Here is a 26,044-nt window from a genome sequence, read left to right on the forward strand (position 1 = left end):
TTTTCCTATTTTTTTTTTAAAGATTTTATTTATTTATTTGACAGAGAGAGATCACAAGTAGGCAGAGAGGCAGGCAGAGAGAGGAGGAAGCAGGCTCCCCGCTGAGCAGAGAGCCCGATGCGGGACTCGATCCCAGGATCCTGAGATCATGACCTGAGCTGAAGGCAGTGGCTTAACCCACTGAGCCACCCAGGCGCCCTATTTTCCTATATTTTTTATTCATTTGTTTGACCCTTCATTTTTACTCTTGCACACATTTTTATATTTGTATATGTTGTAAACATCTTTATCTCAAATTGTGGTTTGCCTTTTCATTTTCTTAATTTTATTTTTTTAAAGATCTATTATTTGAGGGGCATCTGGGTGGCTCAGCTGAAAGGGCCCGTGACAAAAGGAGCGAGACTGATACAAAGCAAAGGTCAAGCAAAGCTTTATTTCACGCCAAGCATCGAGAATCAAACTGACTGGCCAGGGCCGTCTCTTGCAAAGAGGGGACCCCTCCCAGTCTCACAGACTAACTTTTATAGAGTAAAGGCCATGTGGTTGAGCCTGGCCACACACAGGTGGCCAATTGAATTACAATTTACCCCATAATAGTCATGTAATTCAGCCCATGACCTTGGCTGGAATTGGCACCTTTGCCTGGTGCCCAAAAGGTGGGGCTCACACTCCTTGGAAGGTCATACCTGCGCTTTCCCTTGATTGGACGTTTCCAGCTGGCCTGGCTCATCCTTGGCGGGTAGGGAGGTCATACGGGCGCTTTCACTGATTGGACGTTTCCATCTGGCCGGACAAGTCCTTGTAGGTGGGCTCCGTTGATAACGGGGCTGGTCAGTCATATTTCACCAGTTCTGTTTCTAAGCGCTTTCCTCTTGGGGGGAAGGGGCAGGTTCAATCCAAGTTTACTGCATAAACAACAAATGGCTCGCTCTGGCTAAGTAGTACTCTGTGAAAAGGCAGGGACCACACAGGAAGGCCACAGTAAAAATGGAGAGAGAGATAAGCTCAATGTATTAATGGTGTGTTAAGACGAAGATACAAAAGAGGGCGCCTAGGGGGCTCAGTCGTTAAGTGTCTGTCTTTGGCTCAGGTCATGATTCCAGAGTCCTGGGATCTAGCCCCACATCAGGCTTAATCAGCGGGAAGCCTGCTTCTCCCTCTCCCATTCCTCCTGGTTGTGTTCCTTCTCTTGCTGTGTCTTTCTCTGTCAAATAAATAAATAAAATCTTAAAATAAAAAAAAAAGGAGTATGATACAGAGGGTACCTGGGTGGCTCAGGTCAGTTAAGTGTCTGCCATTGGCTCAGGTTATGATCTTGGGGTCCTAGGATCAAGTACCACGTTGGGCTCCCTGCTAGCTGGGAGTCTGCTTCTCCCTCTCCCTCTGCTGCTCCCCCCCCCCCCGCGCCCCCGCTGCCCCACTCATGCTCTCTTTCATGCACTCTCTCTCTCAAATAAGTAAATAAATAAAATATTTAAAAAGAAAAGATTATGATACAGAAAATGAGTGTGGACATAGATTAGATGTGGGGAGACCAGTGAATCTTGTTTGAACTTCCGGTGAATTTGAGTCCACTTTCCCTGTGTTGTCCATGTCACCCGCTTTCCTACGATTATGTGGTTTGTTGTAGGACTCAGTGGTTTTTGAGGATGTGGTTGTGGACTTCACCCAAGAGGAGTGGGCTCTGCTGAATCCTTCTCAGAGGAAGATCTACAGAGATGTGATGCTGGAGACCTTCAGGAACCTGGTCTCAGTAGGTAAGGAGGTATTCATCCTTCACTTAATTATTTAGAGACTAAGTATGTATTCATTAAGCCCATTTCAAGATTTGGACTAAAGAAGGAGTACACATTGATAAATAAAACAGGCATGATCACAGCTATCATGGATCTAGAATCTAACTGTTTCTCTGTGACAGTAAAAATCTACATATTAACCTGTATTTTTCTATCTATCTTCTTTGAAATACTTAGGGTCCTTCAGTGTCGTCAGTCTGGGTATATATTCATGAGTCACTTTGTGGGTGTGGAGAAGTTTGTTGTTTGAAATCTTGTGGTTTTTCTGTGCATATTAAATTGCCTCCAGGGGCACCCAGGTGGCTCACTTGGTTACATGTCTGCTTTCGACTCAGGTCATGTTATGGCCCTGGGATCAAGCCTCGCCTCAGGCTCTCTGATCTGCAGGGGCCTGCTTCTCTCTTTTCCTCTACCTGCTGCTCCCCTTGCTTGTGCATGTGTGCTTTCTCTGTCAAATAAATAAATAAAATCTCTTAAAAAAATTAAGATATAAATTGCCTCCATTTTGACCTCTAGTGCCTCATTTTTTTTTAAAAAAGACTTTATTTATTTGACAGAGAGAGAGATTGTAAGTAGGCAGAGAGGCAGGCAGAGAGAGAGAGGGAAGCAGGCTCCTTGCTGAGCAGAGAGCCTGATGCGGGGCTCAATCCCAGGACCCTGGGATCATGACCTGAGCCGAAGGCAGAGACTTAACCCGCTGAGCCAGCCAGGTGCCCCCCTCTGATGCCTCTTAATAATGAAGTTTTGAAACAGCTAAACTGAATGTATTTGTTTGCTCACAGGTGCCTTCCTGATAAGATTTGTTCACTGTTTTGTTTTAGATGATGAGACTCAATTTAAAACCACTGGGTCCATTTCTCAGCAGGATAGTTTTGGAGAAAAATTATCCAATGAACAGAAAATAGCAAGATTCACAAAAAATGATTTCTGGACCTCCCTTTTTGGAGAAAATTGGGAAGACCAGTGCATTGAAGATAAACACAACAATGAGGGAAGATATTTGAGGTGAGTTGCACTTTGGAGAAAACACAATAGTCCAGTAGAGAATCTTACTATTTCATGAAATTAAAAAAAAAAAAACCAAAAAACTGATAAACCTTGCTCCAGATTTGTTTATTCACAAATCATTCCTTCCTTTTTTTTTCTTCATGTGACTCAGACATTGAGCACTGGAAAGAGAATTCAGTGGGAAACAATGATCAGGGAACCGTATGTGAGAAACACTTGTAGTACTAGGCTGTGCTTAATCCCATTCCCAAAGCAGCTAGTTTTTTCCACTTTGAAATAATTCAAACATGACAGAAGACCTGTATTTATGGGGTACCTGGGTGGCTCAGTGGGTTAAGCATCTGCCTTCAACTCAGATCATAATCCCAGGGTCCTGGGATTGAGCCTTGCATCAGGCTCCCTGCTCAATGGGGAGTCTCCTTCTCCTTTTCTCTCGGCCCCTCCCTGCTATGGTACTCTCTCTCTCTCTCAAATAAGCCAATAAACTCTTAAAAAAAGAAAGCCTACACACACACACACACACACACACACACACATATAAATGGTAGAAATATAATCCTAGTACTCATTAACAAATATTAATAATTATGAATATACAAACCATTAACAATGTCACCCCCATTTTTTTTTTAGCAGAAGTCATATAGTGGAGAGACTCTGTGAAAGTAGCAAAGGTGATACATGTGGAGAAATTGTCAGCCATACTCCAAATATTAAGCTGTACAAGAAAACTTCCAGTGGAGTAAAACTGTATGAATGCAGTCAGTGTGGAAAAGTCTTCAGGCATCGTTCTTCCCTTAAGAGGCACAAAAGGAGTCACACTGGATGCAAACTTTATCAATGTGAGGAATGTGGGAAAGCGTTCAGTTGTTCTTCATACCTAAGAAATCATGTGAAAACTCACAGTGGAGAGAAACCTTATGCATGTCAGCTTTGTGGGAAAACATTTATTCGTTCCCATTCCCTCACTGGACATATAAGGAGTCACACTGGAGAGAAACCCTATGTGTGTAAGCAATGTGGAAAAGCCTTCAGTTGCCCTAAATCCTTTCGAGTACATGTGATGATGCATAATGGTGGGAAACCCTATGAATGTAAACAGTGTGGAAAAGGCTTTAGCTGTCCCAAATCCTTTCGAGTACATATGATAATGCACACTGGAGAGAAACCTTATGAATGTAAGCAGTGTGGGAAAGGCTACTGTTGGCTCACATCCTTTCAGAGACATGTGAGAATTCACAATGGAGAGAAACCCTATAAATGTGAAAAGTGTGGGAAAGCATTTGGTTGGCCCTCATCCTTACATAAACATGTCAGAATGCACACCGAGGAGAAACCTGTAAATGCAAACACTGTGGGAAGTTCTTCAGCTGGCCCCCATCCTCCCAAAAATTTAAGAATGCAGACTGGAGAGAAACCCTATAAGTGTGAAAAGTGTGGGAAAACATTTGGTTGGTCTTCATCCTTGCACAAACATAACAGAAAGCACATTGGAGAGAAACCCATAAATGCAAGCCATGTGGGAAAACTTTCAGTTGGCCCTCATTCTTCCAAAAATATAAGAATGTGGACTAAAGAAAAACCCTTTAAGTGTGAAAAATGTGGGAAAGCATTTGGTTGGTCCTCATCTTTACACAAACATGTCAAAAAACACAGTGGAGAGAAGCCTGTAATTGTAAGCAATGTGGAAAAGCCTTCAAATGGCCCTCATCCTTCTAAAACAGTAAGGATGCAGACTGGAGAGAGACCTCATACCTGTGAAAAATGTGGGAAAACATTGTAAGCAATGTGGAAAAGCCTTCAGTTGCCCCCAATCCTTTCATAGTCATGTGAGAACTCACAGTCAACAAAAGAAAACTTGTAAGTAACGTGAGAAAACCTGATGCAAATTAACTCGCCTAACACAGTGGAAAATCCACACCAGAAGAAAAATCATGCAAAAGTTACAAAGATGGTATTACTCAGTATCTCATCCTTAATGGGACCTCTAATTTTATACTATATTTTTAAATTGTTCTGTAAGTGTGGGGCCTTTAGACTAATGTAACATTGATATTTGTTTAGATTTTCTTACTGGCCCAGTGTGTTCCAAATTGGGTATCACTTTCCCATTACATATATTCCATCATATTCTCATCCTGAGAGAAACTATGACTTTTAAAGTTGGCACTTCTTCGTTTACATAAGGTAAACATTCTTTGTTTACATAAGGTAAACATTCTCAACACCTTTTTTTTTTTTTTTTTTTTGCCAGAGTTTCATTATTCCATTTTGCTTGGTTCCAATTTTGTAATTATGTAAATTGGCAGAAATTTGTAGGTATGCAGTGGTCTTGAAAGTATATATATATACTTGACAATATGTTTCAGTTAAGAAGAGAAGGAAATTTAGAGGTGTAGATGGTTCTGCTGGATTGTGTTCTGTCAACATAGGTAAGGCTAGAAACTACATTTCTGAAGAGGCCTTCTCTATATGGTTCCATGATAGAATTCCGTAAGAGCCCAGCTTGCATGAGATTTGGAAGAAGCAATTTTCAGTTTATTGAGCCACCACCACATAAGGAGATAGAGAGATGCATGGGGACTTGGTGGGCACCATCTGCAGCATATTTTCCTGATTGCTAGTCTTGCCAATCAAAAGTATCCTCCAAATACATAGCAACTGCACGAATTCCATTTTGTCAGAGGGGTGGCCTTTCACAGACACCCTACCAGCTTTCCCATCACGGAGGTACCTCCGTTGTTAGATGTCCACAGCTTAGATTTTCCCAAAAGCCCTATACTGTCCACCAGGCCACTGGTTAGGATGTCACGGCTGTTGATATTATCTAATGCTCTGAGCTCTTTTCTCTAGATCTTAACATATTCGAATAACATCTGATTCATATGGTGAACACCTCATTCGCTTATTATTTCTTATGCTTCTGTGTTTCTGATTCCAACTAGAACAGATGCAATGGAGCATCCATAACAACATACGGGGCAGTGTTTCCCTGTAGCGTCATTGAGCAGCTACACTTACCCAGTATTTCTGTGAAATAAATAAGCATTACTGACATATTGGGCAGACAGTGTGGGTTTTCTGTTACTCAGCACTGAATACAACCCCTTAGGATATGTTGTTATTAAGATTGAGTACGTGTGGTTGGACACAATGTGTACTTTTTTGGTTGAACAAATGCTGTGTTTCTGAGAAATAGTCTATTAACTGTTTTCATATGAGTTATGTACTTTATAAATGTATAAAATGTTTCTGAAAAATATCCTATTAACTGTGTTTTCAAATGTATACTAATTTACTCTTTAATTTACGGAAACTTGGGGGGCCTGGGTGGTTCAGTAGGTTAAGCCATTGCCTTTGGCTCAGGTCATGATCTCAGGTCCTGGGATCGAGCCCTGCATCAGGCTCTCTGCTCAGCAGGGAGCCCGCTTCTCCCTCTCTCTCTGCCTGCCTCTCTACCTACTTGTGATCTCTGTTTGTCAAATAAATAAATAAAATCCTTTAAAATTATGGAAAGTTATTAAAATATTGTAACTATCACCTGTCAAATCAACTTTGTAGCTGTGAATTTAGGAATTACACATTCTGAGTCAATATTACCAGGTGCATTCAAATCTAGACATTTTTCATGCTAGAAAATTTTATTTTGTATACTGCTGCAGTTTTGTCAATATAATTTCTTATTCATAATAGTAAAAACTCAATAGTTTAAGCAATTAAGTAGTAAATAAGTCTAGCAAATGATAAAAAATATTCTGATGAGACAGTATTTTCAAAAGTCCATCAGATAAAAGTGGAGTGAAGTAAAATATAAACCATGACAAGGCAGATAAAAGGGGATAAGAATGAAGGATAGAGGCTTCAGTGAATGGGAATATCATTGATTCATGTATACTTACCCCACCTAATATGCCTTAGATCCTTTCTGGAACTATTCAAAAGTGTTCATAAATAGTGGGTCGTGATATAGAAGTAATTCCCCACTCGTGGAGTTAATAGTAATTATTTCCCATAAAAGTGAAGATACAGTTTAGCCACAACTTTGCAATGGTTTAAGATTTAGGCATGCCATATATGTTTACGAGACTGGACATGGATATTTGGGATCAGACAGTTCCTATGAATTGGAAGTACAGTGTATAGATGTTTGTATTTAACATCCTTGTGAAATATTTTGAAATGGCCTCATATATTTGGTAATATCATTTTGGGGCTCCTACACATTGACTGACATTAGTTCTGCAGAAAATCAGAGTTCCTCATAGTTTAGGGAAACTTATATTATCCATACAGTTCTAACCCCTCTATGAGCAGAGCGATATCTATGCAGGTCCACTGTGATTTCCTAACAGAAGCAAGGAGAAGAGGTATGCGTGGTAAAAGGGAAAACTACCCAAAGAATAAATGAAGTAAGCTGCAGACTATGGATATCCTTTTGAGTGACATCCCAATTTATTAGACAACCTCACATAGGGAACTTTTAAAAGGATTTTATTTATTTGAGAAAGAGAGAGAGCAAAAGCACTAGCGTGCATGCAAAAGCAGAGACAGGAGGAAGCAGACGCCCTGCTGAGCAGGGAGCCCAACTCAGAGCTCGATTCTAGGACGCTGGGATCAAGATCTGAGCCGAAGGCAGACTCAACCAACTGAGCCACCCAGGCACCCCCTAGGGAAAGTTTTAATAACCATCTATAGCAGGAGAACTTGTAAGCTTTTGTTTTAATAATCCACAAAGCCCAAAATGTCCATTTTGCTTGTTACAGGTATTCTTTCCACATGTTTAGACTTCCAATACATATTAGAAAAGAAAAACATAACAGCACTGCATTTAGTTAAGAGGCAAATGAAGTCCAGTCTTCATCCGTTTCTCATGTTAACTCTTGTTTTCACAGCACAGCAGAGATTAGTGTTATTGCATGATCCTTATTACCTCATTTGGTCACTTCTCCCAATGTCCTTCCAGTAGTACAAGTGACAGAAGTCAGGCATGTAAGCAGGGTCCTGTGTAAGCTTATGCACCCAATAATGGTGCGCAATGATAATGGAGCCTCTCTATTTTTTAGGCCTAATGTGTGCTACCACCTGTACTGGGCACTGTTGGAAATTTGAAATCTCCCAATTCTGGAGGACGAGTACACAATTTTCAAAATGTAACATTAAATTTTAAACAGAGGATTGAAGGGGCACGCGGATGGCTCAGTTGGTTAAGTGTCTGCCTTCAGCTCAGGTCATAATCCCAGGGTCCTGGATCGATCCCCAGCTTGGGCTCCCTGCTCAGTGAGGAGACTCCTTCTGCCCCTCCCGCTGCTCCTTCTCTCTCTCTCTCAAAATAAATATATAAAATCTTTTCTAAACGAATACAGTATTCAAAAGACTACATTTTTATGACATTCTGGAAAAAGTAAAGGTATAAGGAACTAAAATAGATCAGAGGAGTAAGAATGGGGGGAAGTTTGTCTACAAATGGGCACTATAGTTGTTTTCTTGGGAGAATGGAGTGTTCTGTATTTTGACTATGTAGTAAAAGTATGAATTTATGAAAAACCACAGAACTATACTTAAAATGGCCAGTTTTATTCTTTTTAAATAAATTATTAGAAAACAAAGAAGCAAAATTTTCTTATTAACTAAAGGAAAATTTAAACCCACCCACATCTTTATTTTTCGGTGAGTAATAACATTGCTCTCCACCTCCTAGAGACTTGTGACCCATCAGGCCTTTCTTGGGACTCGCCTGAAGTTAGAACACACTGCAGGGTCACACTGTCCGCACCTGAGTCACACTACCTGAGGGAAGTGAGAGGGAACCAGCAATATGTCGCTGGATTCACACCATGCTCTGGGGGGCCAAAACTCAGGGAATGCTGTGGTTTAAGATTAAAAAGTAATTCCAGAGCATTCTCACGGATCCTCAGGGGGTGCAGGGGTGGAGGCATTTGGCCTGGCGGTGGGCATACACATTCGGTCCTGTCCTGAAGCCACCTGCAACTCAGTTCAGAGCACCTGACATCCAGGGGTCAAACCCGACCCTGATCCGCGCTGCTGCAAATTTTCGCTCCTGATGTACACTGGAGGTGCTCCCCCGTTCATCCCCGCAGAAACTCCACATGGCTGCAACGAGAGTCCGAGGAAAGAGCGAGACGCGGCGACTCATATTCTTCCTCCGGAGCAACGGCTCTCCAGGGAACTCAGCACCCTACCGCCAGCCTGGCATCCTCGCCTTCGAACTGGTCAGAGCCTCAACGCCTAGCACGTGCGCACCATACCCAGGAGGACGCCACGCCCACAGCTATGCGCATGCGCACGCCCTCACGCCCGCAGTCCCACTGTCTCCCGCCTGTTCTCACCTACTAGCCCAGCCACGTCGCGCATGCACCGTGAACGCCATGGGTTTCTTGGGCTCCAAACCTCAGCTCCAGGCGGAATCTGCAAAACCCTTCCCGCTGCAGACGGTATTCACTTCCTGACCGCGAGCCACGGCGGATCCCACGTCCTCCGGGGAAATGTAGTGCAGAGTAAGAGCCTCCTCGGAGTTCCCGACATGCAGCGCGGAAGCCCTCGCGTTGGGGCCGCGGAGACACCTGGGAGTTCCGGGTTGGCTGGAGTACGCAGGCGCAGGCTCCCCCCCTCCCCCCCAACCTTGGCTGTGGCGGAGCTGAGACCCGACTTCCGGCTTCGGGGAAGCGGAGAATGCGCAGTCGATGTCTGGGTGGGCGCAGGTGCCGGAGGAGCCCGCCCGTGAGTCCCGCCGCCAGGCTACCAGCTTCCGGTTGGCTCCCGGGTCCCAGAAGTCCTCGCGCATAGCCCGGAAACCGGAATGCCGGAGATGGAGGGACCTTGGCTCTCAGCAGCGGGCTGCGAACGCGGGCGGGAGAGGACGCAGGCTCGGTGGCGGGAGCCCACCTAGGAGCCTGGCAGAGAACCCTACGACTGAGTGGGAGTGCAGGGGCAGCCTTTTGCCTCCAGGCACCTGGTGAAATTGGGGGAACCATGCAGGAACCCCCCCAAGTGTGAGGGGGTGAGGAGCCCTCTCCCGGCAGAAGCCTACTGCACAGCGTGACCGTGGACACTGCCCGCTTGGCTGTCAGGTCGCAGGCTCTTGGGTACCAGAGGGTCATGGACACGAGCTCAGGTGGGTGCAGGCGGGCCCGTGCGCCATCAGAGTTCTGCAGTGTGATCGCCTCTTTCCAGCAAGTCTGCCGGATGCTCCTTGGGAATTCCTTACGGGGACAGCAGGGGCACCCTGGGCTGCTTGCTGTGGGCACTTGACCCTTTCCAGGGCGGGTCAGATGCGTGTGAGCCCTGAGTGCTGGGATTGAAAGGTCCCGCAATACTGGGTCCGTGATTAAAAGAGCGAGACTGATACAATGAAGGTCAAGCAAAGCTTTATTTTGAGCCAAGCATCGAGAATCAAACTGGCTGTTTGGGGCCATCTCTTCAAAGAGATGACTCCTCTCTGCCTTACAGACTAGCTTTTTTTAAAAAAGATTTCATTTATTTATTTGACAGACAGATTACAAGTAGGCAGAGAGGCAAGCAGAGAGAGAGAGGAGGGAGCAGGCTCCCTGCTGAGCAGAGAGCCCAATGTGGGGCTCCATCCCAGGACCCTGAGATCATGACCCGAGCTGAAGGCAGAGGCTTAACCCACTGAGCCACCCAGGCGCCCCTACAGACTAGCTTTAGGGCAAAGGCCATGTGGTTGGGCCTGGCCACACACAGGTGGCCAATGAGATTGTCACACAGAGAAAGCTGCACAGTCCTGCTAGGTCACGCATAAGTGACCAATTGAATTACAATTTGCCCTATAGTAGATATTTGAACTAGCCTATCACCTTGGTCAGAATTGGCGCCCAAAAGGCCCCCAAAGGGTGGGGCCCATAGTCCTTGGTAGCTAGGGAGACAGTATGTGCCCCCACTGATTGGATACCTCCACCTGGCCTGACCCACCCTTGTATTTGGGCTTAGTTACCTGGGACTGGTTTCTGGGACTTGTTTTTAAGTAAGTTCCCTGAGGGGGGGCAGGGTCAGTTTAAGTTTTACTGCATAAACTACAAAATCACTGTTTAACTGGATGGAATCGCTCTGGCTAAATAGGCCCTTACATTCCCCCCCTTTCTTTGCAGATTAGTCAAATTTTTGACTTTTCAGCCAATTCTATGTCCTCTTTTTAATGGCTGTCAGACTCTTTTTAATGACTCCAGTGTGATTTACCCAGAAACAGCATTCCTCTCCTAGGGCTATGCAGAGCCCCCCTTTTTCTAGAAATAGTATGTGAAGCCCTAATTGTCTGTATTTCCCATCTATACTTTAATAATAGGCACAACAATAAACTCAGTGAACTCATTGTTCTGAGTCTTAGCTTTAGTCCACTATTGGCGGGGTCCATCAGCAGCGGTATCCGTCTCTGGGGGCATCCTTGTCCTTGACTCATTTGACGTGATTTGTGCGAATCCGGGCCCTGATGCCCTCAACTTCCACTGCTGTGGGGGTAGTCAGGATGGCAGTAAATGGTCCCTCCCAGCGAGGCTCCAAGTTTCCCACTTGGTGGTGATGTATCCAAACCAAGTCCCTGGGTTGGTAAGGATGTGGTTCCACCTCTGTCTCTGTCTCAGTGTGGGCAGTTCGGATCCCTGTGTGGGTTTTTTTTTTTCTTTTAGATTTTATTTATTTATTTGACAGACAGAGATCACAAGTAGGCAGAGAGGCAGGCGGGGGTTGGGGGGAAGAAGGCTCCCTGCTGAGCAGAGAGCCCGATGTAGGGCTCGATCCCAGGACCCTGGGATCATGACCTGAGCTGAAGGCAGAGGCTTTAACCCACTGAGCCACCCAGGTGCCCCACGCATGGGTTCTTTTTAAGACAGACTGTAATGCCTGCAGTGACTGGACTACAGAATGATCAGTCATATCTGCTAGAGCAGCCTCTTGTAGCCGAGGGCAGAGTGGGGGAGTGGGGCCTCCCAAACATTATTTCAAATGGGGTCACCTTGTTTAAGCAGGGTGTACATTGCGCCCTGAGGAGGTTGAAAGGAAGGAGAGCCACCCATCCATCGCCAATCTCCAGAATTAGCTCTGCCCAGGTCTCTTTGAGAGTCTGGTTCATTCTCTCTACTTGCCCAGAGCTCTGGGGCCAGTAGGCACAATGTAGTTTCCAATTCGTGCCCATGGCCTTGGCCAGTGCCTGCGAGACTGAACTCAAAAATGCAGGGCCATTGTCTGACCCAATCACGAGAGGTAACCCAAACCTCTAGTAGCTTTTTGGCTACCATTCCTGCCATCTCATGTTTTGCAGAAAAAGCCTCTACCCAGCCTATCATCCATACAGATGTTGGCGGTCTTACCCTTGGCCATCTTCAGTGCCTTGGTGAGTGCAATCAGCTCCGTTTTTTGCGCCGAGGTTCCGTGTGGCAGGGCCGCCATCCAGAGTTTCTGCTCAGGAGAAACCACTGCAGCCCCCACATACCTTTTTCCATCGACCATGTAGCTACTCCTGTCTGTGAACAGAGTCATCTCCACATCTGGGAAGGGAGTGTCTCCGAGATCCGGCCTTATTCCTGCGACCTGGGTTCCCGCAGTCGTGTGGGTGGTCAGCCAGCTCCTCTGGCTGGATTTAGCACCACTGAGAGCCAGAAAGTCACTTTCAGTTCATTGAGGAGAAGGGCCTGATAACCTGTCACTTGGGCGTTCGTCATCCACTGGTCTGGTAGAGTCCAGAGAAGGCCCTCGATAGCGTGGATGGTGGTCAAGATGAGATTTTGACCCAAAATCAATTACTTGCATCCTTGACCAGGAGGGCCGTGGCAGCAATTATGTGGAGGCAAGGGAGGAACCCAGCCACTACTGGATCTAGTTTCTTGCTAAGATAGGCTACTGGCCTTTGCCAAGGCCCCAGAGTCTAAGTCAAAACTCCTTTGGCCACCCCTACCTTTTCATCCACATACAAGAGGAAGGGCTTGGTAACATCTGGGATAACCAATGTTGGGCACACAGTAAGGCTGTATGTAATTTTCAAAATGCTCCTTCTGCCTCAGCTGTCCGCTCTACCATAGTGAGTCCTCCCTTAGTTCGTAGAGAGGTCAGGCACTCTCCGTGAACCATGGCATCCACGGCCTGCAGTAGCCCACTGTCCCAAGAAACTCCCTCGGGGCGTGGTGGAGCCGGGGGTATGGGGTGATCACCTGTTTCCTGGACTCAGACAGCGAACACACTCTCTCATGGAGATCAGAGCCTAAATAAGTGGCGTGGCTCTGACAGAGCTGTGCTTTCTTTGCTGACACCTGATACCCTTTTCCCTGCAGAGTCTGTAAGAGAACTCTGGTCCCCTGCCAGCATGACTCATAGTCCTCAGCGGCTATTTCTGCTATTCCCACTAACTCAGTCAGATTCTTCCCTTCAAGTCCTTCAACTTTCTGAAGTTTCCTTCTTATATCTGGGGCTGACTGGCAAAGCCAAGATCGTCTAAAGGAGCTATTGTGCAACTTCTTTGAAGTTTACCTCCAGTTGTCTAGCTAGGTAAACAAACATTTAAAGACAACCAAATCTAGAATTTAACATCCATAAGGGTGTGCTATTAAAACATAACTTTTCCCTCTAAAATAACCCTCATTTCCAGAGATAGCCAACTCAGGACTAATTTATTTGAAAAATGAGTCTAGTTTTAACAAATTTGGCCTAATTATTTACATAAGCTCAGCAAGAACAGTGACGATTTGCTTTTAAGTAAGTTCCCATGGGTGAGGGGGCAGGGTCAGTTTAAGTTTTACTGCATAAACAACAAAATCACTGTTTAACCAGATGGAATCGCTCTGGCTAAATAGGCCCTCGCTCTGGCTAAATAGGCCCTTACAGTTCCTAACTCTCTTTTCCTAGGTCACGGTGTCTGCCATTCTCAGGGAGTAGACCCCAACTACAAAACATACTCTCCTCTGGGAAGCACACCTGCTTCCCAGAGGAGCCCTGGACAGAGCCCCGGGGAAACCCGTCGCCTCCTGCTCTACCCATGACCCCCATCCACACCCGCCCCTCCCCTCCCATGGACACAGCTGCAGTCCTGTCACACCCAGAAAGGGCCTGGCCCAGGTGGACAGGAACTCGGGCCAACATTTCTCAAGATGTCCGGCCCCTCTCCTCCCTTGCAGAATGAATCAACTCTTCCGTGTTCTCTCCTCTCTAGACAATTGCCACCCATGGTGACGGCCCACCTAAGAGGGATAGCATACTTTTATACTTAAAAGTCTTTTAGGTACACGTTCAAAAAGCGATCTAAAATACATGTCTTTCCAGTATAAAACGACCACTTAAAAGCCTTAAGTACATCTCATGATGGCGGTAGTCCAAAAAGTTCCTGCTCCCAGGCCTGGGTGCTGCTAAAAATAAGACAAGACCAAAATGGAGTCACTCACTCAGCTTCCTGTCCCCAAACCATGACTTCATTGCCATTTCGGCCTCTTCCAGAAATGGAATCTTAAACCCATCCATCAGGAATGAGCTCGTCATATCCAGCTGCTAGGTCCCTGCCATCCCAGAAAGGAAGGTGACCTGCCATGACCCATTCGCCTCCCCCCCAACTCCCGGCTTTTTAAAAGATTTTATTTATTTGTCAGAGAGAGTGATAGAGCACAAGCAGGGGGAGCGGCAGGCAGAAGGAGAAGCAGGCTCCCCGCCGAGCAAGGAGCCTGTTGTGGGGCTCCATCCCAGGACCCTGGGATCATGACCTGAGCTAAAGGCAGACACTTAACCAACTGAGCCACCCAGGTGCCCCGAAATTTGCTTCTTAAATTGTTCCAACTCCCAGGAGCACCAAGCTCTCCCGAGGCAGTGGGTTCCAAAGGTAAATGCATGTCTGTCTAATAGCGAACAGATCTGGATGTGGTACCTGAATGGGTTGTATACTGGTTCTCCCAATACACTTAGGGGCCCCCAACCCAGCTCCCACCCTTGGCTGTGGGGTTGGGGTCCCGGAATCCAGACAGGTCCCCACTTTCCCCAGGAATCCCTGGCCAGAGGGGTCCTGGCCACCCTAATCCTTGGCCAGATGGCATCCAAGGGACCACAGGGCCATCAGTTCTGCAGCCAGGGTATGAGTGGGGCGGTCTTGGTAGGACCCGCTGTACCTGAGCAAGAGGTGAGGGAGGGACACCCAGAAGACAAGTTGACCAACGTAAAGCCATTTTGGTTTTAGGCTAACCCTCAATATAAAAGTCATCAGGTCATGCAAAGAGTCACGAGATCAGACTCAAGAACAACTGGACCCCACTCCCTACAGCAGTGAAAGCCAGAAAGCTTGCACATGCTCAAAGTTGTTCCCTGTAGGTATGTCTCCAACTCTAAGACAAAGGAAAAACTCACCTCAATGGAAATGATGAACTTAAAGTTAAAGGGGAAGCTCCTCCCTGTAGGGTTAGCTCATTGAAACAAAACAAAACAAAACAAAACACAACAGGGGCACCTGGGTGGCTCAGGTCATGATCTCAGGGTCTTCGGCTTGAGCCCCATGTGGGCCTCTAAAATCAGCGGGGAGTCTGCTTGAGAGTCTCTCTCCCTCTCCCTCTGCCCCTCCCCCAATAAATAAATAAATCTTAAAAAAAAAAAAAAAACACTTATAAAGCCTTTGGTTAGAGGTTTCGTTTCCCCCCTGTGAGGAGAGACCATCTCCTTTCTTACTTGTATACTTGGTAAATCCTTGTCCCTTTCTCTAAATGGCTTGCCCTTGAATTTTTTTTTTTAAAGATTTTATTTATTCATTTGACAGAGAGAGATCACAAGTAGGCAGAGAGGCAGGTAGAGAGAGAGGGGGAAGCAGGCTCCCTGCTGAGCAGAGCATGATGTGGGGCTCGATCCCAGGATCCTGAGATCATGACCTGAGCTGAAGGCAGAGGCTTTAACCCACTGAGCCACCCAGGCGCACCGCCCTTGAATTTTTTTGAAAAGATTTTATTTATTTATTTGATAGAGAGGGAACACAAACATGGGGACTTGGAGAGGGATAAGCAGGCTCCCCGTGGAGCAAGGGGCCTGATGTGGGGCTCAATCCCAGAACCCCGGGATCATGACCTGAGCTGAAGGCAGAGGCTTAACAACTGAGCCACCCAGGCACCTTTGCCCTCCAATTTCTTGCACAAAGACAAGAACCCTCTTGGTGTGAGACCTGAGGCCCGCCCTCCCAGGGCCTTGCCCCTCTGGCATCGTAACTGAACCCGGGTCCTTCTCCCCACTGGCAGCAAGGCCACCTACCTAGTCTCGGAGCGCGCAGCAAGGACAGGAGTTGGTAAGGAGGTCGCCAGGCGACCTGAAAGGAGGTGGCCTGACGTCTGCCTATCACGAGTGACAGTAGAATGAATCCGTTGTCCATCCAAGGACATTACCTGGGAGGGATAAGACACCCAGAGAAGGGGGGGAACATGTTGTAAATCACAGAGACGGTGAGACTGTGTCCACCGGAATCCACAAACAGCGCTTGGGTCGGAGAGCAGGACCCGACAAGGCCTGGCTGAAGGCGAGCCGACCCCACCGACGTCACAGCTTCCGCTAACGCAGCGATGATGCTCGGCGTCACGAAGGACCGCGACGCGAGCCCAAACCACGTCGAGATGCCCCTTCCCCGCCGGGGTGGCTGGAATCCAGCCGCGGGGAACCGGCGCCGGGCGGAGACCCCGGAGGCCTGACCCCCACCTCCGCGCCCCGTGATGGCACCGGCTCCCGGGCTGCGCTCCAGCACGCGGGACAGGGGCTCCGTGCCCTCGCCCAGGCGGGGACCACGGACAGCTCCGTTCTGCCGCGTCCAGATCGGGCGCCGCACGGGGAGGCTCCGCGGGGAGACTGCGTCGGATTCCGGGGGTGGAAGGAGGGCGCAGGCGGGTCGGCGGGCCGGAGTCCTCCGGGTGGGGAGCCGACTCCCGGCAGGCAGGTGAGACACGTGTGGAGCGCCGGCCTGTCAGTCAGGATGCGGGAGGCGGGGCCTGAGAGCGCTTCGGGTCCCGGAGGAATGTCCAATCAGGATCGTGGGGACGTAACTCCGAATCCTCGTGCAATCAGGTCGCAGGACCTGAAGTATCGCCCAATCGGAGCGCGGGGCCTGTAACCCGTCCAATCAGGCCCGAGGGAGGACCCCGTCCTGGTAGGTGTGGCTCAGGGGCGCAGCGGGCGGAGCTCACCGGCGCGGAGCGGCGCACGTGTAGGTCTGCGGTGCAGGACGGACGCGGAGAGGTTCGGGAGCCGGACCCCGAGATGGTGAGGGCGGGGCCCGCAGCGTGCGTCCCGCCGGCCAGAGCGAAGCAGGAGAGGCCGCGGCGGGGCGCTCCCCTCCCGGTCGGGCCGCACCTGCGTGCTGGGCGGGGGGAGCCGGAGCGAGGCCGGCGCGGGGCGGGCAGGCCTGGGGCTGCGGACGGTGTGCGGCCCCGCGGGGTGACGGGGTGACGGTGGGCGCCGACCGGGCAGCGGGCGCGCAGAGGACCCTCTGGGCGGGACCTCGTGCGCTCCCCCGGGGTGGGGGTGGGGGTCTCTCCCTCGGGCCGGGACGAGCGCGCGCGGGGCTGGGCCGCCCCGGACGGCCGCGGTGGGTTTCGCTTGCTGCGGAGCCTGTGCTTCTCGGTCCGGTCACTTCGGGACGACGGGGCCCGATGAAGGGTGTGCAGCCGCGAGAGGCCGCGGGACCGGAGCGGGCTGCTGCGCGGGGTACCGTTAGGGGGACTTTGGCTGCATGTAGGGGCCCGGGGCTCCTGCGGGTCCGTCGGAACAGGCACGGGGCGCGCCGAGCGGTGCCCGTCGGGCCGCGGCCGCGCATCCGGCCGCGGTCGGTCCGTGTTCGGGGCTGACACCCGTGGGCGTGTGTCTAAGCCGACTCTTTGCCGAGACCGTGACAGACGCGCTGCAGTTCATTGCGTGATTTGGGGACGTTTTGCTGAAATCCTTCTGCAGAGGCGGTGACACCCGGTGCCCCTGTGTCCCGCCGGCAGCACAGGCGGTGCGAGTGTGGTTTTGGCTTCGCCGTCCCGGCCCCTGGCTTCCGGCTGGGGACCCGGCTCGGACCGCCTGTCGGCTCCGGACACCCACTCCCCGCGGAGGCGGCGGGAGGTGGCCCAGAGCAGTTGGTACGTGTTCCTGCGTCCCGGGTGATGGAGCCAGGGCTTCCCTGGGGGCCGGGGGCGGAGCCGCGGACAGGATCGCGCCGCCGAGGTCGCTGTTGGGAGCGGGGAGGGGGCGAAGGGCCTAATGGAGAGCCGGTGCGCCCTGCAGGGGGCCTGGGGCTGGGACCTGGGGACGGACCGCGGGCCTTTGAGTACTTTCTGAGCCGCAAGGAGAGATTCATTGTCTCTGATAGCCTTTGGCTCTTTCCAGGCCTGGGGGACACTTGGTCTCTGTGTGCCCTTTGTGCTCGTCAAACTTTTAAGGAAGGAGGGTTTTTTTGTTGTTGTTGTTGTTTTTTTTTTTTTTTTTTTTGGTTGCTGTTCTGGTTTATTTGTTTGTTTTCCATTTCTTTGTGATTCCAACAGACTGGGAGGTGCCGGGAGGGTGGTTGGAGGCGGCCCTGCTTGGAGGGGAGAATGTCACCAGGGGCCTAAAAAGGACCTCTTTCTGGCCGCCCCCAACCCTCTGAGCTCACAGGGGAACCCGCGGTGGACCTGTAACCTGTTAGGGTCCGTGATCAAAGGAGCGAGACTGATACAAAGCAAGGATTAAGCAAAGCTTTATTTCATGCCAAGCATCGAGAATCAACCTGTCCGGTCAGGTATGACTCTTGCAAAGAGGCGACCCCTTCCTGCTTCACAGACTGACTTCTATAGAGGTACTTTAGCCCGGCCTTGCACAGGTGGCCAATGAGATTGCAAAACACGGAGAAAACTGCACAGTCACCTTACCTCACACACGGGCAGCCAATTGAATTACAATTCACCCTAGTAGATCTGTGCGTGCCCCAGTGATTGCCCATCTCTACCTGGCTGACCCGCCCTTGTATCTGGGCTATGCAAGTAAGTTCCTCTGGGAGGGGCGGGGTCAATCTAAGTTTACTGCATAAACAAGAAAAGGGCTTTCTCTGATTAAGTAGGCCCTTAACACCATCCAACCTGGTGTCACTCCTTGGTGAATCAGAAAGGACACCAGGTTGAGATGCCCCCCTCTCCCTTGAGGGAACTGTGGATTGGCCGAGGCAAGGTCTCATGGAAGGGCTTCCAAAGCGACCGCTGGACATTAAAATTGGCCAGTGAATGCGGCTGCGGCGTCCATCCGGGCGCATGCTTGTCACCCGGCCCCGAGAGCTCTCTGGCTTGGCTCTGTCCAGCTCGGGGAGGACCAGGGATCTGCTGGGCATCACACGGAGGTCGCTCTGATCCGTGCTGGGGTGGACACTGTCATCCTGGGGTTCCCCTTCTAGTGCAGCATTTCCCGCATGCTGTCATCTGTCACCCGAGCGTCTGCTTCCTTCACGCTCTGTGGACATCCGTGCGGTCTCCTTTCCGTGTGTTGCTTGTGTTCTGTCCAGCTCAGGGGTTCGCGTGTCTCTCCGTGTCTGCGTGGTTGGGCTCCTCGCGTGTTCAGTACACTTGCGCGTCCCCGTCCCCCCGGCGCAAACCAACCTCCTTCTGCGCCGTGAGAAACCCCTTCCGTCGCTGCGGTCCCTCGTACCCCTGCGGGTGCTTCCGTGCGGACGTGGGATCCGCAGGACTGGGCTCTGCTCCATGCACGGGTCAAGGGAAACCATCCCTCCTTACCCCGCACAGAAGCAGTCTTCAATGCGCGGTGTCCACGGGGCTGCCCCAGCCCCCGCCCCGCCCCACCTGCCGCCCCTTCCCCTAGTCTGGGGCCTGTTCCTGCGTTGCGCGGTTTTCCGACAGGCCGTGTGTCCATCCTCTGTCAGTGCCAACCGCCTGATGACTCATTAAAAATAAAGCTGTCGGTTACTTTACCCCCAAACTGGATTTTCTCTGCAGCTGCGGGAATTGCCCTTGGGAGCGTGTAAGGTCGCGAAACCACAGGCCATTTGGAGGGCAGAGCGGTGGAGGGCTCCGCTGTGGAAACAGAGATCTGGGAGGAAAACTGCACATTTAATGATCACTGAGACCAGTTTGGGAGATTGAGATCGGAAGTTCCCCGTAAAAGCCCTTGCAGCTCCCTCTTACCTTCTCCCTTCCTTCCTTTTTTCTTCCTTCCTTTCCTTTTTAAAATTTTATTTATTATTTGAGAGAGCAATGGATCAAGGAGGGGCAGAGGTGAGAATCTGCAAGCGGCCACCTGCTGAGCGCAGAGCACAGGGTCTCAGGACCCATGAGGTCGTGACCTGAGCCGAAACCAAGAGTAGGACCCTTAACGGATGGGCCACCCAAACACCCTAAGGCCATTTTAGTTCTGAATTACATTTGGTTATTTGGTTCATTTTGTTAGAAATGCATGTGTGGAGGGACTCTGGGGCTTTTGTTGTTGTTGTTTTTACTTGTTGGTTTGTTTGATTTAAGGATATTATTTGTTTATTTGACAGAGATCACAAGCAGGCAGAGGGGCAGGCAGGGTAGGGGGGAAGCAGGCTCCCTGCTGAGCAGAGAGACCGATGTGGGGCTCGATCCCAGGACCCTGAGATCATGACCTGAGTGGAAGGCAGAGGCTTAAACCACTGAGCCACCCCAGTGCCCCTGGGGGAATGGTGGTGTTGAAAACAAACTGGCCAGGGTCCCCCTTCGTTGCCCTGTCATGGCGCTTTGATGACTGGAATCCATTTCCTGGTGGTTTTCTCTAGACTATGGAATTTCTAAACATGGTTTCTATGTAGGAGTAGGCTTGTTACAGAAGAAATCAGACAGAAGACCAGGCTGTTTCCATCGGGCACTGATCCAAGAGGAAGAGCCCAGTACTGAAAAGGAGCTGAACCAAAGCCGAATGAGTCTTCTGGGAAGGAACAAGCCCCCAGCACAGGTCCCCAGCAGACCCTGACTGGCGCAGACAGGGCGCCGACCTCTGATCCGCCCAGCCTCCAGCCCGGGGTCGGCGAGAAAGCAGCACTGTGGGCTCTGTGGGACCCACACTTGCATGTTCTCAGTGGTCGGTGTCTTCTTGGGTCCATTTGTGATCAGCAAATCACACTGACATTAACAATAAAACCGTCACTTCTTTTTACAGGAAAAATTGAGTTATGGGGTGGGGGGAAGTAGGTGGTTAAGTGGCTTAAGTGTCCGACTCTTGATTTTGGCTCAGGTCATGATCTTGACGTCTTGAAATTGAGCCTTGTTCTGTGCTTAGTACACGGTCTGCTTGAGATTCCCTCTGCGCTCATAGATCCATGCATAAGAAATAATGACAAATAAATGTATAAGTAAATATGAATATGAATATTAATAAATGATAAATTAGTAATAAATGAAAAACAAATTAAATTAAAAAATTTAAAAGTCTTATAGAAAAATGGGTTTATGTGGGAATATCAGAGAATCGTAATAGGGGACAAGGAAGCCCCCGGCAAAAGCACAGGCAAGCCTGGGCAAGAAAGGGAGCGGTTCCTTCTTGGAGGAGCCGGGGCACAGGGCGGGGCCGCCACACAGAGCATCCATTGGAGCAAGCTGGAGAGTCCATGTGTTGTGAGTTCTCATTGGCTGAGCCGTGAGTGTCTCTCATTGGCTGAGCCGTGAGTGTCTCTCATTGGCTGAGCCGTGAGTGTCTCTCATTGGCTGGACTGTTGCCACGCGGAGAAACAATCTTCCTTGCTCGGGTGCAGGACGGCCTTGCGGCGCGCATCTCCCCGCGTTACTCGGCACCTGGCCCTGAGGGAGGGTTCGGGTGCTTTCTCTGCGGACTCGTGACTCCATCTTAGTCGTGTCTCCTTTACTCGTTTCCGGGGAGCGGACGGGCTGCTGCGCGGGTTTCCTTGCTGGCTGTGGGGTCGGCTGCTGAGCGCGGGCGAGCGCGAGCTGGTGTTGGCCGCTGTCGTGCGCGGTGACTCGACGTTCACCACGTGGACTCTTCCCAGGTGGCCGCACCGTTTGGCATTCCCAGCAGCAGAGATGCGTGGCAGCTGCCCCTGCCTCGCCTCCTCCGCGGCTGGCGCCTGCATGACCTCGGAGCTATTCTAGTGGGTCTGAGGGGTGTCTGCTTGCAGGGCCACGTCCGCGCCCCTGATGACAACCGTCCGGCATCTCCTGAACCTGTCGGCCGCTGGCAGATCCTCCTCGGAGCCGCGGCTGCTCAGGTGTTAGGTGTGGGCTCTTCCCCGCTGCCCCTTACCAGGGTGAGGCCGTCCCCTTTGTTCCTGGTAGGTTGAGTTCTCTTTTGTCAAGACAGGGTCGTGGGTTTGGTCAGATGGCTTCCTGGGTCCGTCGGAGTGATCATGGGGTTTTGGTTTTTATTCTGTTCATAAGGCTTATGACTGCAGTTGTGCTTCCTGAACCAGCCGTTTTATTTCCTATAACGGGGAAGACCTGCTGCTGATGCCCAGAGGCCTGTCCCACCAAGGAGGGGTTGCAGCAGATGGGGGTAGTAAGCCCCGCTGCTTTGTTTCCGGCAGTAGCCAGAGCCACACACCAGGTGGCCAAACCGGGTCATACAAGGAGAGGACTCACCGTTGGGACACATAGGAACGTGTTTGGCTATAGATCAAATGGCGGCTGAATATAAGGGCACAAAGATATTAAGGGGTTGGTCTCTAAGAAGCGAGGCTGCTGAGAGTCAGCAGGCCTCAGGAGAGGGTCTGGGAGAGTACATTCCCCATGCGGGGTCACTTTGCAGGAGCTGCTGTTGCCAGCTGCGCCACGTGTTGGGAGTGGAGGGCTCAGGTGATGTAGTGGGAGAGAATAGGAAAGGGGTCCTTTGCCCACACGGGCACGCACAGCCCAGGACCTTCTGTTGTCTGTGGAGTACTAGGGTTAGACCAGCCGAAGGACTAAAAAGAGAAAGAGGGAGGATAGGGGTAAGGGGGGAAATCCCTCACCCTTTTGGGCAAAGGCAGTCCATAGGGCGCTCCTTGGGCCTCTGGGTGTTCTCAAGGAACAGTCCCAGCTGGAGATCGTCACCGAGGGAAACTCCCACAAAATTCTTAAAGAATCTGGGGATGCAGAGCAAAGTGGCGCCCATGAAGGACGTCAAACTACGGCAGCCTGATCCCGTGGAGCTGGTAGCATGGGTGGGGAAAGCACCCTAGACAAACCAAGGACATAGAAGTTTATTGAAGACACCACAGGGGAGCAGCACACAGGACAGCGGGGGACAGTGTCTGCTGTGAGGTGGTGCCGAGGGGCGAGAAATGGGGTGACTGTGACGCAGTATGTGATCCTATGGAATCTTTCCTGTTTTGGTAACTGTGCCTGGTTGGAAGAAGTCTGCTGGTTACTTAGGACCTCTGGCCATTTCCAGGTAGTGACTTCATGAGCCGGTTAGCATTCAGCTGTGGTCACTGTGGGCCTTTTGCTTTGATGCTTATCTTTCCATTGCCCGAGCTTATTGCTGGAAAGCGGCCCCTACATTATGTTCCCGCCCTCTGTTAAAGTCACCCTGGGCTCTGTTACCATCAGTCTCTCAGGGGCTCCTCTTTCTGGCGCCCTTCTGCTTGCATTCTGGGCACCGCAGTATATGGTCGAGGCCCTGCTGATTTCGTGACTCTTCAGGAACTGGAGCTCCTCTTATGCACTGCGTGTGCCAGGCCCCTGGGCCCTGTGTCCCTGCTCACTGTCCACCTAACCCAGGGACAGGGTGGTGTCTGCCTCTGCCGGGATAGAGGGGACTGTGCTAGGCTCCTTGACCTTGTTGCCTTCCAGTGAGAGCAGCACTGGAATCTGTGTGTTCACAGCATCCTGACATCTCGTTCCAGTTCTTGGGGCTGACAAGGCAGTAACCGTCCTTGAGCAAGTTAAAGATGTGCCGTCCAGTTTCAGTGGGGTCTGAACGAGTATTTCACTTTTCATTCTTTCGCATACAAGTGTGCTCAGATCTGCTCATTTTCAGTACAAATAGCCTATACTGGGGTGTATGTTCGTCTGTGTGAGCTGTCGTCGTCGCCCTCTGCTTCGGGGTCCCAGCCCTTCCCGTCACTGAGGGCAGTGCTGTGGGTGTGTTTGCGTGTTGTCACTTCCTGCATGGGTGTGTCTTGGGTCCTAGGGTGGGATGCGGTTCCCTGAGTGTCGCTCCCGCATCCTCCCACACACACGGGTGAGGAGGGAGCGCTGCACAACAGAACATGTGGATGTTCCAGGACTTGGTGGTCTTTGCGGATGTGGCTGTGAACTTCTCCCGGGAAGAGTGGGCTTTGCTGGATCGTGGTCAGAGGCAGCTCTACCGGGACGTGATGCTGGAGACCTGCAGGAACCTGGCCTCGCTGGGTAAGTGTGGTTCCACCCTGTCTCTAGAGTTATAGGGAATGAGTGTCTGATCTTCCTTGGTCTGAGGACTGGGAATACGCTGCAAAGGAGACAGACGTGGTCCAGGCCTTCATTAAACTATTGAGGGTCATATACCTTTTCTGTGAAAACAGTTTCATGTGTTAAATTGATTCTTCATTAGTCTTGAGCCAAGTCTGAGACTCCCTGCTTTTCTAACGCGAATGTGGTCTCCAGGGTCCTGTTAGGGCCGGGAGCGCTGCTGTGTACTTTTCACTCCTATGAAAGTTACACGCAGTTGCTACCTGTCGGGCTCGGTGACGTCACTCCAGTTAAACCCTCACTTAATGAGTAGGGAAGATGACAGAGTACGTGAATCCTGAGATCACCAGCTCTGCTGGACACACTGAGGCAAGAATCGCTTACGTTCTCAGTCTGAAAATGATCTGAAGGCCGCCAGAACAGATCTTTTGCAGCTAGTCCCCATGAGAAGTCCTCATGGGAGAGGGTAGGTGGGGCAGAGATGTGGTTGGAAGCCCAGCCCCAGTGCGGCTACGTGGAGGAGTGGGTGGGCCCTCCCAGGTACAGAGAAGTGAGGCACCCTGGCCCTGGGGACCACAGTGCAAGGACCAGGGCCTGGGACACCTGCCTTTGAAAATCAGTGGGTCTTAAGTTTGGGAGCTAAAACATCAGTGGATCGCAACTCCAGGAAGGATGGAGGCTGTAGACAGTGGACAGAGAGCACACTCTTATCCATTGGCACAAGATAGAACACACAGCTGCATGTTGAAACGTCCCTGCGTTATGTGTGAAGATTCATTGCCTAATTTTAGGGCACACACTGGAGGCCCAGAGAGCCGTCTAGGGACTGACATGTTGACGGGTATCATTTGTCTTGCAGCCCGTCCCCTGGGATAGCCAGCTGCATCTGGGAGCCAGTTCTGACTGGTCACATGTGCATTGCTTATACTGGTTCCCCCCACTCGGCACTGGTTCCCATTCACCCACCCCGTCTAACCCACCTGTCCTGGAGGAACCCATCCAAAGTAGCTCCTGTCCAGCCTCCCTTGGGACTGATGTCTTCCCCAGTGGGACTCCTGTCCTGCCACCCCTGTCAGGCAACAGCAGGTATGATGGCCGCCTCTCCAGCATGATTCCTGTCCTGTGATTGAAGGAGCTAACCACAGCGACCAGGGAGCCTGCATTGGCCACATTCAGGCCTTTGGTCCCTTGGCCTCTCAGCTGCCTACTGCTGCCCATCTCTGCGCCCACAGCAGTCACCACGCATTGTTGCACACAGACATATTGAGGGTGACCCCCATTCATCAGTGCCCCAGCAAGGCTACAGCAGGACTTCTCAGCCAGCCATGCAGGGGTGCGAGCCCCACACAGTGTGCATGTAGCAGTGGGTCTCAGCCGTGACAGGCAGCCACATAGGGCCCACAGCAGAACACTCCTGGAGCACCTGGTCCTGGTGGCCAGGGTATGCTGTGGTGGAGGGCACAGTAGCATGTCTTCTGGAAAGGCCATTGCTTTGAGGACCGGGAGATGTAGCTGACTGACTTAATATGTGCCAGCACAGGGAGAAGACAGAGGGATTTGTTGCAAAGAAAATAACAGGATAAAAGCAGTGAAAATGACCTAAATCATAGAGAGCTAAGTCTTCTACCAGATAGAAGAATTCAAGGTAGTGGTCATGTAGATACCGCCCAGGCTTAAGAGACGAGTGGCTAGACACGGTGTGAACTACAACAAGGAGATAGAAAATATAAACAAGAACCAATCACAGCTAAGAAACCCCCTAACTGACGTGAGGAATACCCTAGGGGGGTCCATAGCACATTGGAGGACGCCCAGCAGCTCCCCGTGATCTGGAAGGTGAGGGAACGTAGGAAGCAACCAAGCCGAAGAGCAGAATTACAGTAATGGTGAGAAATGAGTAACTGACGTATT

At 50.6% G+C, this 26,044-nt stretch overlaps 1 protein-coding gene and 1 long non-coding RNA gene across 2 annotated transcripts in view; one reads left to right on the forward strand and one right to left on the reverse strand.

The window, feature by feature from the left end:
* Positions 1 to 414: 414 nt before the first annotated feature.
* Positions 415 to 9,660, reverse strand: LOC309867848. Its single transcript, XR_014313347.1, has 2 exons — positions 9,152 to 9,660; positions 415 to 946 (listed from the first exon to the last, which is right to left on the reverse strand). It is a non-coding gene; the product is annotated as an uncharacterized lncRNA (long non-coding RNA).
* A 7,253-nt stretch (positions 9,661 to 16,913) lies between these two features.
* LOC309867484 (uncharacterized protein) overlaps positions 16,914 to 26,044 on the forward strand; it is a 76,677-nt gene continuing 67,546 nt past the window's right edge. The window contains exon 1 of the mRNA XM_082736388.1: positions 16,914 to 17,030. Within this exon, the coding sequence (XP_082592514.1) occupies positions 17,028 to 17,030 (3 nt within the window). The 5' untranslated portion in view covers positions 16,914 to 17,027. The remainder of the gene's footprint in view (positions 17,031 to 26,044) is intronic.

This window comes from Mustela nivalis (genome assembly GCF_964662115.1).
Source record: "Mustela nivalis genome assembly, chromosome: 1".
Lineage (NCBI taxonomy): Eukaryota > Metazoa > Chordata > Mammalia > Carnivora > Mustelidae > Mustela > Mustela nivalis.